This window comes from Hylobates moloch, unplaced genomic scaffold, assembly GCF_009828535.3.
Source record: "Hylobates moloch isolate HMO894 unplaced genomic scaffold, HMol_V3 SCAFFOLD_10, whole genome shotgun sequence".
Classification (NCBI taxonomy): Eukaryota; Metazoa; Chordata; class Mammalia; order Primates; family Hylobatidae; genus Hylobates; species Hylobates moloch.
In genome coordinates, this window is record NW_026652285.1 from 64,133,949 (window position 1) to 64,149,504 (window position 15,556).

Sequence of the window (15,556 nt, forward strand, 5' to 3'; positions counted from 1 at the left end):
AAAGCAGAAGCAAAACTACCTTTACTTTTTTATAAAACCCACACTGGTGTAATTCAGTGAAACAATTTAGGGTTCTACATACAGCAATCAATTACCAAGAATTGTTTATCATATATCTTAGGAATTTCAAAAGAAAAAATCCTCAGTCTCAGTAATTTCTCACAAAATTTCATTTCAAAAATGTTCTGGTAAAAACAATGCATGTGCACTCTGTTACTTTGAATTAGAAAAGTAAAAGAACAAAAATAAACAGATGACGGTAATCTCACATTTACATCATTTACATCCAATGCAGCAGCCCAATCAGACTTTTTTAGAATTTTGTGATTGGCAAATATTAAAATTTTAACTACATAAACATTTTGAAATAGCGGAATTATTCTGACTTTTGTGTGCATGTGTGTGTGGTTGTGTGTGTGTGAGGCAGAGAGACAGATACACACACACAGAGAGAGAGAGAAGAGAGAGGGAGAGAGAGAGAAGGTAAACTAAAAGTGATTACAGTTTTTAGGATATGTAAGGAGGCAGCACACATTAAGGCCAATCTCACATAATCCATGTAGCCAATGCTTCACAAGAAGCTTTGACTAACAAAATTGTATTTCTTAGTATTCTAAGACAGGTACAGGCAAGCCATGAACCCAGAAGTGGTGTTCTAATCTACAAGAAAGAATACACAACAGTGATTCCCAACCTGAAGGGTATGACTGTGATCACACATTTACATCCAATGCAGCTGGCCAACCAGAAAGACTTTTCCAGAATGTCACGATCGACAATATATTAAAATTTGGGGGGTATAGCACACCATGTGAAAACACATTATGTATGGGAAACACTGTATCTGTGACAACTATGACATATTTTTATCTGTATTTACATTTTACTGTGGTTAACAGAAACATCTATTTTAATACATTACTGTAACAATGACATTTTGACATTACACACCTTCTTAACGTAGTGCCACTAAAATGTCTAAGTGTATAAAATTTTAAGAACTTTAAAGGGAGACCTCATATTCCTTCTAGGTTCTAGATTAGAAACCACAGTCTAAGAGAAAACTCTGTCCTAATTGTCAAGAGAAGTAGTTTCAGCTAAGCCACCACCTTTAACCAGGTCTTTCACTTCACAGGGATTCTATAAAATTAAAGGGCCTGAATTATTCTATAGGAACTCTTTTAGTCTAAAATTTATATTCTCAAATGTTATAACGGGCTGGGCACAGTGGCTCGCACCTGTAATCCCAGCACTTTGGGAGGCCGAGGCAGGCAGATCACTTGAGGTCAGGAGTTCAAAACCAGCCTGGCCAACATGGTGAAACCCCGTCTCTACTCAAAATACAAAAATTAGCTGGGCATTGTGGCAGACGCCTGTAATCCCAGCTACTCGGGAGGCTGAGGCAGGAGAATCACCTGAACCTGAAAGGCAGAGGTTGCAGTAAGCAGAGATCATACCACTGCACTCCAACCTGGGTGACAGAACAAGATTTCATCTCAAAAAAAAAAAAAAAAGTTGTAACAACAATTTAGGAACTCAGTTAATATCCCAATTTTAGTTTCCAAAAAAAGAAAAATACACTAATATACTTTGTACTTTTTTCAAAATTATTTACTTTGCATATATTTGCTTAACATAATTTGTTAATATAATGAAGTTATTTCAGAAAGTTTGAAGACAGAAAAAATATCACCTTTAATCCATGATCTTTTTTTTTTTTTTAATTTTTTCAAACAGGATCTCGCTCTGTCACCCAGGCTGAAATGCAGTGGTACAATCATGGCTCGCAGCTTTGATCTTCCAATCTCAAGTGACTCTCCCACCTAAGCCTCCTGAGTAGCTAGGACTACAGGCACACACCACCATGCCTGGCTAATTTTAGTATATTTTTGGAGAGACAGGGTTTTGCGATGTTGCCCAGGCTGGTCTTAAACTCCTAGGCTCAAGCCAACTGCCTACCTCGGCCTCCCAAAGTGCTGGGACTACAGGTGTGAGCCACCTGGCCCATGATCTTATTGGTAGACATAGTTTACACAGCTACAGTAATAATGGCCATAACATTTTATATACAACTCTCTCTACGCTTATAACAGGTGTTTTCCACACTCCATGTATATCACTTTATAAGTATCATATATTTATATGTCTTTATATGTATCACTTTAAATACCTACTTAACATTCTAATGAGCACATCGGTATATAAGAAGTCACTTAAAGAGAACATTCTGATAAATGAGTCCTTAGAAAATTTCATCCTTGTATAAACATCATTGAGTATATATACACAAACCTACATGGTATAGGCCAGGGGTCCCCAACCCGAGCTGATGAATGGTACTGGTCTGTGGCCTGTTAGGAACCAGTGACACAGCAGGAGGTGAGCGCAGGCAAGGGAGCATTACTGCTTGAGCTGTGCCTCCTGTCAGATCAGCAGCCTCATTAGATTCTCATAGGAGCACAAACCCTACCGTGAACTACGCATGCGAGGGATCTAGGTTACACGCTCCTTATGAGAATCTAATGCCTGATGATCTGAGATGAAACAGTTTCACCCTGAAACCATCCCCTACATAAATAGGATATATGGTATAACATATTTCTCTTAGGCTACAAACCTGTACGGTGACTGTATTGAATGCTGTAGGTAACTGTAACACAATGCTAAGTATTTATATGTACCTAAACAGAAAAGGTACAGTAAAAATACAGTATTATAATCTTATGAGGCTGGGCACAGTGGCTCACCCATGTAATCTCAGCACTTTGGGAGGCCGAGGCAGGTGGATCACCTGAGGTCAGGAGTTCAAGACCAGCCTGGGCAACATGGTGAAACCCCATCTCTACTAAAATTACAAAATTTAGCTGGGCATGGTGGCACACACCTGTATCCCAGCTACTCAGGAGGCTGAGGCACGAGAATCGCTTGAACACTGGAGGCGGAAGTTGCAGCGAGACGAGATCACACCACTGCACTCTTGCGTGGGTGACAGGAAGACCCCGTCTCAAAAAAATAAAAATAAATAATCTTATGGGACCAGCACTGTATAATGCAGGCTACTGTTAACCAAAATGTTGTTATGGAGCACATGACTGTATTTGTGTATATATATATACATATATATAAAGTAAAATACTAGAAGGACAAAAATAATTATTTTTATTAGGGGATGAATAAAGCAGAGGAAATAGGGTTAGAGAGAGTTCTCTCTGTATACATTTTCATACATTTTGACCTACCATTCTACTTTTTTTAATTAAAAATTGATTAAAAAACTTAAAATGTAAGTGAAGTACTTAATAATGCTAAATAATAGGTAGATTTAAATGAGAAGTCAGAAATCACTTGGCCCGACCTCCAATGCAATGTAGGAATCTCTTTAATGTTTATCTGTTTTCCTAGCATTTTAGAAAAAAGATGTAGCCAAACTTACTATCAGTAAATAGGAGAGTGGTATGAGACAATTCAGAGAAGTTGCTTATTATATCCCAACCATTCCTGAAAAAAAATCAGTGAATTAAAGCACAGTTTAAAGGCTGATCAATTCCAGCAAATAAATGCTGAGTCCCTGTTGTTTGCTGTGTTCTGAGAATGTAAAAGATGATTCTCAAAGAATAAGAGGAGTCCCTATGCTCAAGAAATTTGAGGCAAGACCATTTGCTAAGCTTTAATTATTTAGAAATGAACAAGGGTATCACTGGAATACAGGTATTAATATATACAGAGAAACCTTTGTGGGAGAAGAAAAAGAAGAGGGAAAATGATGACTTTGAAGGGATGGAGAAGAGGCTAAAAGGATAACCAATAAATGGTACACTGTGGTTTTTGAGGTTTCTTTTTTTTTTTTTTTTTGAAAAGGAGTCTCACATGTCGCCTGAGCTGGAGTGAAGTGGCGTCATCTCGGCTCACTGCAACCTCTGCCTCCCGGATTCAAGCGATTCTCCTGCGTCAGCCTCCTGAGTAGCTGGTATTACAGGCACCTACTACCACACCCGGAAAATTTTTTGTATTTTTAATAGAGATGGGGTTTCACTATGTTGGCCAGGCTGGTCTCGAACTCTTGACCTTGTGATCCACCCACCTCGACTTCCAAAGTGCTGGAATTACAGGCGTGAGCCACCGCGCCCAGCTGAGGTTTCTTTTAATATTACTACTTTGGAATACAAATTAAAGCTTTAATTATGTGAAAGACCACATTCTCCAACAATAACTGATAAATGTGGCCTGATTAAGATGTTTATACTAATATAGGCTGTAAGTTTAAATATTCTTTAAATAATGTAAAGAGATTTTATTTACCTAGAATTTTATTTCATATGTACATGTTAAAAGACAGACCTCTTTGGGAGGCCGAGGTGGGCGGATCACGAGGTCAGGAGATCGAGACCATCCTGGCTAACACAGTGAAACCCCGTCTCTACTAAAAATACAAAAATTAGCCGGGCTTGGTGGCGGGCACCTGCAGTCCCAGCTACTCAGAAGGCTGAGGCAGGAGAATGGGGTGAACCCAGGAGGCAGAGCTTGCGGTGAGCTGAGATCGTGCCACTGCACTCCAGCCTGGGTGACAGAGCAAGACTCCGTCTCAAAAAAAAAACAAAAAAGACAGACCTACTGGTCAGCTTATAAATGTAAATACATGTAAAAAAAAAAAAAAAAGAGGCCAGGTGTGGCCTGTAATCCCAGCACTTTGGGAGGCCGAGGCAGGTGGATCACCTGAGGTCAGGATCAAGATCAGCCTGGCCAACATGTTGAAACCCCGTCTCTAGTAAAAACATAAAAAATTAGCCAGGCGTGGTGGCGGGCACCTGTAATCCCAGCTACACGGGAGGGTGAGGCAGGAGAATCACTTGAACCCAAGAGGCAGAGGCTGCAGTGAGCCAAGATCGTGGCACTGCACTCCAGCCTGGGCAACAAGAGTGAAAGTCTGTCTCAAAAAAAAAAAAAGAAAGGAAAACCTTTCAGAGAAATCTGAAAGAACAGTTCCATCATATACACTGAATTACTAAAAGAGAATGATATGCCCCAATTTTTCTATAAATAAGACACTGACTTTTGTTGACAAAATACAGTCACAAATCTTGTGTTAAAAGATTATCCTGATTGTACGAAAGTTTAAAAGCACATAAAGCAAAGTAAATAGATTAAATTAACTTGTTAAAAAGTACTCAAGGCTAACAAGTTATTCTTATAAACAGCATGTGGTATATTATTTGAGGACATTTTGCATATCCTCAAAAGGGCAATCTGTAACAGACAGCTACACACTGTGCTAAGGCATTAAACCCTTTTTCAAAGTATATTCCTAATGCAGAAATCCAGAACAAATGGGCTGCAAAAGAGTATGTAAAATAAAAAGAATTCTGCCAGTAACTATAGTGCGATAGTTATAAAACCTACTGCCAACAGAAAAACAATGCCAGGATGACCACTAATACTTATTTTTAAAATGTTAACCTGTCTTCACAACATTGATATCACTCCTCAAAAATTCACATAATTGGGCCTTCTTTAAAAACCCTAAAGCTACTCTGTATCTTCCCAATAAGCCATCCAATGACCTTTAGAGAACCTCTCAACCATCAGTCATGTGTTACACTCCTTTACCTCAAGATCATATTCACCTGGTGAATATGATCTAGACATAAGAATCCTAATTCTCTTCATATAAGTCTTTCACATGGTTTAAAAAGAAAAGAAATCAAAATATACATAAAACCCTTATAAGCACTCCTACTAAGCAGACAGTATTACTCACATTTGACAAATTTAAAAACAGAAATCTGTACTGCATAACGCCATAACCCTAGCAGTTGGGAGTGATAAACCTACACTCTTCGGTTACTCAACTGGAATTAAAAGTAATTCTTTTCGGTATCCTCCATTTTAAGAAATGTATTAAGAAGGCAATAAAACCTTATCAAAAGCCAAAATACACTGCATATTTCTAAATATCACACTATTCTGCAATATTTTAAGGCAGAAGCCACAGAGATTGAAGCTTAAAAAAACTGAGAATCCTTAAGAATGAAACTAGGGGCCAGGCACAGTGGCTCACCCCCATAATCCCAGCACTTTGGAAGGCCAAAGATGGTGGATCACTTGAGGTCAGGAGTTCGAGACCAGCCTGGCCAACATGGTGAAATCCTGTCTCTACTCAAAATACAAAAATTAGCTAGGTGAGGTGGCAGGCGCCAGTAATTCCAGCTACTCAGGAGGCTGAGGCAGGAGAATCACTTGAACTGGGAAGGTGGGGGTTGCAGTAAGCCAAGATCACGCCACTGCAGCCTGGGTGACCGAGCAAGACTCTATCTTAAAAAAATAAAAGAATGAAACTAAAGAATATTGGCTACAATTAAGACACAACAAACAATATTGTACTACATGTACTACAAACAAGTATTTTAATGGCTCAAAGATTTTTTTTCAACTTCCAAAACGATCTAAATGTTGCAAAAGCTTCTTTCTAATGCTGACAGACTAAGCATGCTTTTTTCTTGTGAATCAGTAAAACACAGACGAAGAGGAGTTGTTGGTAATAGGGTTCAAATCAAAGAACATTCTAATGGAAAACAGACTACTACTGAGGAAAAATCAGACTACAGTTTAATTTCATAATACAACATATTTACATACCAGCACAGAATATCCCTGGGACTTCACTCCTGATTATTATGGTCCGTACTTTCTTATCAGATTTCAAAGCATCCACAGCTTTTGATAGCTAAACAGAAATAGGAAGCATAGGAGGAAAAAGAGAAAAAAAAAACACCCCTTTTTACATTGATGACAATAATGTATCTTAATATTAGAAGCAAACAGTTTAATCTTTACACTCACCATTTTTATAAGATTTTTACTGAGTGAATTTTTGCCATAAGCTCTGTTTATTCCAAGCACCACAATTCCTAGTTAAAGGGGAAAAAAAGCACAAGCACTTGAGTGAGCAAGGCATTCAGAGAACAGACTCTACATCAGACATCTAGCTAACTTGAACTTAACAAATCAAAGAAATTCATGACATCAGGTTCCCTTCAATTGATCTCTTCTTAAGCACCAAGGTAATTTGCAACATTTTGGTAAATTTTACATCACTAACTCAAACTAGAGGGAAGACCACACTTATTAGTGAAAGTTTTAAGTTAAAGGATACTATTTAAAATGTGGTTTCATCATCTTCAAGTAGATACAGAAGTAACCGCTAATAAACCTTGTCACATGCAGGTATTACAGCATCTGCTTTTTCTAGGACCAGTTGTTAATATCTCAATTTTTTTTGTTGTTCATACTACACAGTTTTCAGTAATTCTATCCCAAGCTTCTCTCCTGATTTGTCTGATACACTTAACCTGAGGGCACTTCCATTTAGATGTCCAAGAAGTACTTCCAACTCAACCTATACAAAACAAAGTTCATTATCTCTCCCACAAACCCAGCTGTCACTCCTAACTGCCCCACTTTTTAATCAAAGACCATCATCTAAACCCAGCCTCCCATTCCTTCCAGTTACCAATTTTCTAAAAACAGTACTATGCATAGAATTCACCCCCTACTTAAAATCCTTTCATTATTTATTTCAAAATATCCAACTTCAAAGATCCTAATTTGATATTCAAAGTTCTACACAACCTCTACTAACCTTCTTTTTCCTGGAGTAGACAAATTTTCACCGTGTATCAGAAATGCCTTCCACTGAGTCAGGGTGGGTATGGTTCTTATTTGCAACTGAGTTAAACTGAAGACAACAAAATGTACGCATGCCTTCGCTGTGCAAGAAACTGTGCAGACCCATTCTTTAAAGTATAAAGATGAACTTCTGCTCACAAGAGTAAATTTGCAAGAATTCCAAATGCTCTCAGTACAGAGAAAAGCATAAAGGACTGCTATCTGACAGGACCTGTATTAAACAGCTGAATGACTTTGGGTAGGTCCCAATACTACTGACAACAGCTACCACCAGTAGGCCTCAGGCACTGCTCCAGGTGCTTTAAGCGAATTAACTCATGTAATCCCCACCACAACCCAAGAGGTGGGCACTACTTTTATCCACAGTTAACGGATAAAGAAATGGAGACTTGGAGAGGTGAAGTAACTTCCTTCAGCTATTAAGTGGTAATCTAACTCTATACTTGAATAAAACTGTGTTACACTGTTCAAGCTTCAGTTTCCTCAGGAAGAAAATCAAGCAGCTAAGACTAGATGTGTCCATTCATTCAAACGTACTGAGTACGTACTATAGTGATCAGCAGCCATGGAACTAGAGTCTAGGAGGGAAATACAAACAATAATCATAGAAATCATTAATAATCATAAATATCATTAATAATCAATTTAAACTGCTTTACAAGCTGTAAGTGGTGCCACAGTAACTTGTAACTAGAATTGATAATGGTCTGGGGCAAAAGGAGATGGTTAGGGAAAGCTTACCCCAGATAGTGAAGGTCAGAAGGATAAGTAGGAGTTAAGGTGAGAGTGAAGGAGAGGGACTGACTGCCAGGCGGAGGAAACAGGAAAAGCATAAACTAGTCATGGTCCCACTGAATGTCTTGTAACCTACGAGGGGGAGAAGAGAGTGACCAATGAAAGTAAAGAGGTCAGCACAAGCCAGAAATATCCTTACAGACCTGCTAAAATTCTGGTCTTCATCCTAAGAACCACTGAAGGAGTTTATGTAGGTATAAACATACACATGCACATATAAAACTGGGCGGGCGGGGGAATAGTTTCTATACTTGGAGATCATACCAGAAGTAGATAGGGGTGGGAGCTTCAAGACACAATTCGAGTCCAATCAACAGATAACAGGTTTGGCTGAGACTGGCAGTGGTAGAATAAAGGATAGTGAAAGGATTCAAGAACTATTCAAAAATTTGAAATGAGTTAAGGATGCCTAGACTGAGAACTGATTTAACTGGAAGAAAGTGTTAAGAAAGTTACCAGGTTTCTGGCTTCAGCAACTGGATGAAAGAAGATGATATTTAATGAGACAAAATCATAAAACTACCAAGGTAAGGGTGGAGGGGAGTAAAGCTCATGAGTTTTGTTTTGAATTAAAGTGAATCTGAAGTGCCTTTCAGACATCCAAGTTGATACAACCTTCAAGGGCTAAGAATGCAGGCTCTAAGGTGTGATTGCTGGGGATGAAATCCCAGTCTGCCGCTTACTAGCTATTCGGCAAGTTACTTAACCTCTCTGATCCTCAGTTTCTTACTCTATTAAGATACTAACAGTTCCACACTCCATGGGACTGTATTAGAATAAAATGATATGATACATGTAAAATTTACAACATGAGGACTCAATTATCCTCCCTTCCAGCATGAACACCTCTCATGCAATAAGTTTCACCATAATTTCTGCTAGATATGATAGCGCTGACATTATTACTGAAGTGTAAAGTGCCATCAAAACATTCTAACGCAGTTAATTCCAGCAGTTTTGGTCCCATATCTGAGACTTGATGTTTTGAGTACTTCCACTTCAAAAAGCTAGAAATTAGCTCTGCAATCTGAAATGAATTATCTAATATGTAACAACTGTACCATCAAATGTATCTGTAGACTTTTGGTATTCTAAAATGGATAAAACCTTAGCTTTATTTGGCAAAGTCTGAAAGTTTTTGTTTTATAACTGTCTCACTTTAATTCACAATTCAATCACTTCTCAAGAACTCAATTATCATGCATCCTCCTCACATAACCTAGAAAATTTACCAAACTCAGAAAAGCTTAGGCATTCACATGCCAATCTTAATTTTCCTGACTTTTCACAAAACATACAAAAATCTTCAGTGAATCTGTAACAAGGTCACATCACAGCATTAATCCTGCTCTATAAAGCTCACACAACTGAAAGATGAATGTAACAACTTTGCTGAGACTTTAAAAACAAAAAAAATACATTTTGCTTATACAAAATGAAAAAATACACTCAAAGTGAAAGTCCTCCTTCCCTAGAACCAGCTCACTCCCTTCCCCAGAGGAAGCCACAGTTATCACAGCTACATGTAATGTAATCTTCCAGAAGATGTTCAACGTACCTACATACAGAAATAGAGTTGTATATTACCATTTGGCTTGTTGTTGCTATTTTACATAAATGCATCATATGTTCTGTTGGAGCTATTCTACATAAATAGGTTTATACTTTTTTTTTTTTTTTTTAAGAGACAAGGTCTTGTTGTGTCACCCAGACTGGAGTGCAGTGGCTCCATCATAGCTCACTGCAGCCTCAAAGTCCTGGGCTGAAGCAATCCTCCCGTCTCAGCCTCCTGAGTAGCTGGGACAACTAGATATCCACAAGCAAAGGAATGAAGTTAGGCCTCTTACTACACACCACATATAAAAATTAACTCAAAATTGAATCATAGTCACAGATGAACATGACAGTGAAAACCATAAAACTCATAAAAAACGTAAGTGTAAATCTTTGTAAACTTGAGTTAGGCAATAGTTTCTTAAATATAATCTAAGGCATAGCTACAAAAAGAACAAATAGAGAAACTGAACTACATCAAAATTAAAAACACTAGTTCTTCAAAATATATCATCAAGAAAGTGAAAAGACAACCCAGAGAATGGGAGAAAATATTTGCAAACCATCCATATGACAAGAGGCTTGTATCCAGTCTCAACGATAAAAAGACACCTCTCATGCCTCAACAATAAAAAGATAATCCAATTTAAAAAGTGGCAAAGGGGCCAGGCGCAGTGGCTCACACAAGTAATCCCAGCACTTTGGGAGGCCGAGGCAGGCAGATCACGAGGTCAAGAGATCAAGACCATCCTGGCCAACATGGTGAAATCCTTGGCCAGGCCTGGTGGCAAGCGCCTGTAGTCCTAGCTACTCAGGAGGCTGAGGCAGGAGAATACCTTGAACCCAAGAGGCGGAGTTTGCAGTGAGCCGAGATTGCACCACTGCACTCCAGCCTGGGAGACAGAGCTAGACTGTCTCAAAAAAAAAAAAAAAAAGTGGCAAAGGATATGAGTAGACATTTCTCCAAATGTATGCACAGGGCCAATATGCATATGAAAAAATGTTCCAACAGGGAGTTGAACCTGATCTGAAGCTCTCCTACAACAGAACCCCATCATGGTAGTCCTTTTGAATAGTCTTCCTCAACATCTTTAAAAAAAAAAAAAAAAAAAGATGTTCAACATCACTAGCCATGAGGGAAAACCAAACCAAACCACAAAAAGTTACCATTTCCCACCCAATAGGGTGGCTAACAAAAGAACAATAACAACTGTTGCCAAGATGTGGAGAAACTGGAGCTCTCGTGCCTTGCTAGGAGCATATAAAATGCAGATGCTTTAGAAAACAGTTTAGCAGTTCCACAAAATGTTAATCATTGAATTACCATAGGACCCAGCAATCCCACTCCTATGTGAAAATATAAAGATGACCACAAAAGCTTATATTAATATATGAATGTTCTAAGCAGCATGGTTCATATTATCCAAAAAATGGAAACAATCCAAATGTACATCAGCAATGAATAGATAAATAAAATGCGATATATCCATACAATGAATATTACTTGGCCATTAAAAGCATAGAGGTACTGGTACAAGCTACAATAAGGATGAGCCTTGAAAATATGGTATGTGAAAGATGCCACAAAAACACGACTTATTATACTATTCTTTTATAGACAAATCTATTGATACAAAAGTAGACAAATGAGGGTTTTTTAAGGCTGGAGGGATAAGGGGGGGAGTAGGGAGTCACTGCTAAAGACTACAGGGTTTATTTTTGAGTTGATAAATGTTCTAAAATTGGCTTGTATTGACAAAGCATAACTGTGAATATACTAAAAACAACTGTACATTTTGAATTTTATGGTATATGATTTAAATCTCAATATAGATGAGATTAAATCTTAATCTTAGAGATTTAAAAATACATACACTGTATCTCAATACATATATTTATTGAGATATAATTTACATACCATAAAATATATAAAAATATATTTTTTTAAACATGGAAAAAACCATATGAAAGGAATCAACTTGTTAAATCAGAAAAGGCAGTAGGTACCGAAAGACCTGCTACCTCTGCCACAGTCCACCTGACAGGCTTGGACAAGGATGCTGTCAGTAAAGAAGCACATGGAAAGGTTTCAAACACGAGAAGACCTGATGATAATCTAGATGTGAAAGAGGAGGAAGAAGCAGGTATCAAGGAGGATCTGTACTATGCAATTGCTTGTTTGCTGTATTTCTGCTAGAAGTTGTTCTGACATGGTTCACAAAGATGATCTTGAAAAGGGCCATAATTATGCCAAATCGCAGGAAGGTTGGTAGGGGAAGGGGAGGAGTCATTCCAGAAAGTGTGTGCAAAAGCTACACACAGAAAAGAACAGGAAAAAGCAGAGCTCAGGTCCAGTGGCAGGGAGATAGACTATGAGATGCCTGACGGTTAAGAAGGCCCAGCAGGCAACGAGGAGCCTTTGGAGGTGTTTAACTGAGCAGATTCGTGGTTTTTGGCCTTGAAAAAAGGTAACTCCAGCACCCCTGGAAGAAAAAGTGGGAAGGAGAATGCTTGGAGACCATGTGACCTATGAAGAAGGCTGTGCAGGAGAGACCTCTGTAAGCCATGACCAGGACTCCTGCTCTAAAACTGAGTAGGATGGACAACAATGCAAGAAATAACCACTAAAGAAATTTGGTGGCTGAGGGCAGTGGCTCATGCCTGTAATCCTAACTCTCTGGGAGGCCGAGACGTGTGGGTCACCTGAGGTCAGGAGTTGGAGGCCAACCTGGCCAACATGGCAAAACCCCGTCTCTACTAAAAATACAAAAAAATTAGCCAGACGTGGTGGCGGGCACCTGTGATCCCAGCTACTCGGGAGGCGGAGGCAGGAGAATCACTTGAACCTGAGAGGCGGAGGTTGCAATGAGCGGAGATCGCACCATTGCACTACAGCCTAGGCGACAAGAGTGAAACTCCGTCTCAAAAGAAAAAAAAAGAAAAGAAAAGGAAATTTGGTTATAGACCTACGCCTCCCACAACAAATTACACATATAGAGCCCAGATGAGACCTGGTGTATTCTGCACTACTTACCCCCACCCACCTAAAGTGCTGCGTGCTGTTTGAGGCTCCTGTGACTAGGAGAGTTATCCTATTCCTCAGAGGCTGCTGAGAGCACCAAATTTTGGACCCACCTCTAAGAGAACAAAGGCACCCAGGAAACTCCTTCACCTGTAGTATCCTTGACCTCATGTTTTTCTTTGCACTGCTTATTGCTGGTTCAACAGTAAAGCAAAGCAAAGCCTAGGTAATGTTAGCCAAGCCTGAGTCGTCATTCTTGCCGATTCTCAAAGGAGGCGGGGTCAACTTTAAGAAACCATGATGTATGTCCTATCTCATCAGGAAATGAAGGCTAAAGAAAAAAAAAAAGAAACCATGATATCCAAAAAACATTTTCGTTTATTATTTTTTATTATCTGATATTCTCTATTCTGTCCATTCAGATCCTAACTTAAAGTCTGTCCAGACATTTTGCACAAATATTCCTTTAATTGCGTTCAAGTCATAACGACCAAAAAAATAGAATATGGTGCATATTAGTAGCTGTTCTTGCAATCCCTTTATATCTAACATATTGTTGGTACACTTAACGGAAGTGAAGTCCCAGCATGACTAAGCTTACCCAAAAGATGATGGCATTCAGGCTCTAATCACTCCAGTGCCAATCTACGCTTCCAGCTGAATTTCTTACTATTCTGCTTATGCCACACTACTGCCACACTTGCCTTATGTTACATCCCAAATACACCACACATGTTCACATCTCCATGCTTTGACCATGTTCTTGTTCCTGTCTGGAATAATAAGTAAGGAATAAAGTAATTCATCATACTCCTGAAGCACTGCTACGGGCTAGTAGCAATTTATATTAACAATCTCATCTCATCTTCATAACAAACCTATAAAGTTGGTATTGTTTTTCCTGTTTTCCACGTGAGATAAGTCTGCCCAAGAACCCTCACAAATGGCAAAATCCACTGCCTATTAAAGAATGCCTTGGAACCCCTTTCAAATGGCGAAACCCTGCAGGTATTACAGCCCTTTCCTCTTACCATGCCTTGAAGTTCACACAGCCTACTAATAACCAGGATCTGCTTCACTATACTAAAAGCATCATGACTTACACGCTTTTCACTTCTGCTTAACAGATTATAGGTGCTCAACAAATGCATGTCAAAATTAAAAGACTGGTCCTCTGGCTTAACCCGGGTAAACTGCTATTCCACCCTTCACGACCCGTTTAGCTTTTCCCTGCACTGCCAGTGAAAGGAACTGAGCTTTAACAGTATTCCCTAGGATTGTCAGCCTCCTTCAAAGCCTTCAACCCTCTGTAGTGTATATTGCTAATGATGTCTCCTCTCGTAGAAGGTAGCTCAAGGGCAAGATCCATACCATCCACATTCTTATCGCCAGAGCTGAGGAAAATAAAAAGTGCTCAAAATTGTTTAAATGAAGTGGAACAGTCCCTCAAGACTAACTTTCTAAGAGAAAATGAACAAGAGGAAAAATTGTTCCAGCTGAGCAGCTTCAAATTTAAGATTCTCCGTAATAATAAAAAGCAGTTTCACTGCAGCTTTTACAACTCCACCACTAATAGCTGAGTTTACAGAAAGCCATTACACAGCAAGAATAAAGCCTGGTAGCAAGGATTAAATACCCAGGGTATATATTGACCTTGGTTTGTCTGGAGCAGAGGGCGTAAGCTGCACTTCTGTTTGCCGCGCTGAATGCGGTCACTTTACAGGTAAGCTGCTCGGGGGTACACGTTTAGGTTATTAAAAGCAAGAAATAGGTGTACAAGGAAACGGCCACGCTGGGTGAGTAGGGAGGTGAGAAAGGGGAGGGACCCAGGTTCCGTGCGCCTGCCTGACCTCGACCCCGCGTCCTGCCGGCGGACGCTGCACCTTTTGCCCGTCCTGAGAGCGAGCGGCCGCCCCCTGCCCCGCGCCTGCCCAGCGTTCGCACCTCACCTCGGTTCTCCTCCTCCAGGTGCCGCACCCGCAGCTCGTCCTCCGTCTTCATCTCAGAGCTGTAGCCCCTTTTCGGGGCGGGACCCCCGGCCGCAGGTACCCAGCCCTGGGCCCAGATCGCCGGGCCCACCCGCCGGCCTGCCAACGAGCCGGGCAGCCTCAACCCGGGACAGAGCCACGCACTGCAAGCGGCCACCAGGCGGGCACCGCCAGCATGCAAGTATCCCAAGGCCCCAGGTGCCGCCGCCACCGCGGCCGCCATGTTGTCTGTTTACGGCGTGGAACTGCCAGTGCCGCTCCGCCGCCGCCCGGCGCCGACCTGCCGCGCGCACGCGCACGGCTTCCCGACCCCCAGCCTCGCTCCGGCTTGGCCCCGCCCTCCGGAGCCGTGTTCCCGCCCCTCACCGCCCCGCCGAGGCCCCGTGACCCGAGGCCTTGCCTCATTCTCCACGCGAGGTTGGATGGTTTGTCCAATACAGAAGGAAAGAAAGTAGTTTTCCAAGGCTATGGAATAATTCAGGGAAGACTTTTCTACAAGAACTACCCAGAGGGA

The 15,556-nt window shown here is 40.4% G+C and overlaps 1 protein-coding gene across 10 annotated transcripts in view; it reads right to left on the reverse strand.

The window, feature by feature from the left end:
* The window catches only part of AUH (AU RNA binding methylglutaconyl-CoA hydratase), a 146,668-nt gene extending 131,342 nt beyond the window's left edge, over window positions 1–15,326 (reverse strand). For 8 of the 10 annotated variants that reach the window (XR_009215071.1, XR_009215072.1, XR_009215070.1 and 5 more), the window contains exons 1-3: window positions 15,004–15,326; window positions 6,838–6,905; window positions 6,634–6,721 (exon numbers count right to left, since the gene is read on the reverse strand). Coding sequence is in view for 6 of the 10 variants with exons in the window: in XM_032164516.2 (XP_032020407.1) it covers window positions 6,634–6,721; window positions 6,838–6,905; window positions 15,004–15,265 (418 nt within the window). In the remaining 4 variants the exon portion in view is untranslated. Of the gene's footprint in view, window positions 1–6,633; window positions 6,722–6,837; window positions 6,906–7,636; window positions 8,262–13,204; window positions 14,965–15,003 lie in introns of those variants that run through there. The other 2 variants (XM_032164519.2, XM_032164517.2) reach the window with 2 other exon arrangements.
* Between the last annotated feature and the right edge of the window lie 230 nt (window positions 15,327–15,556).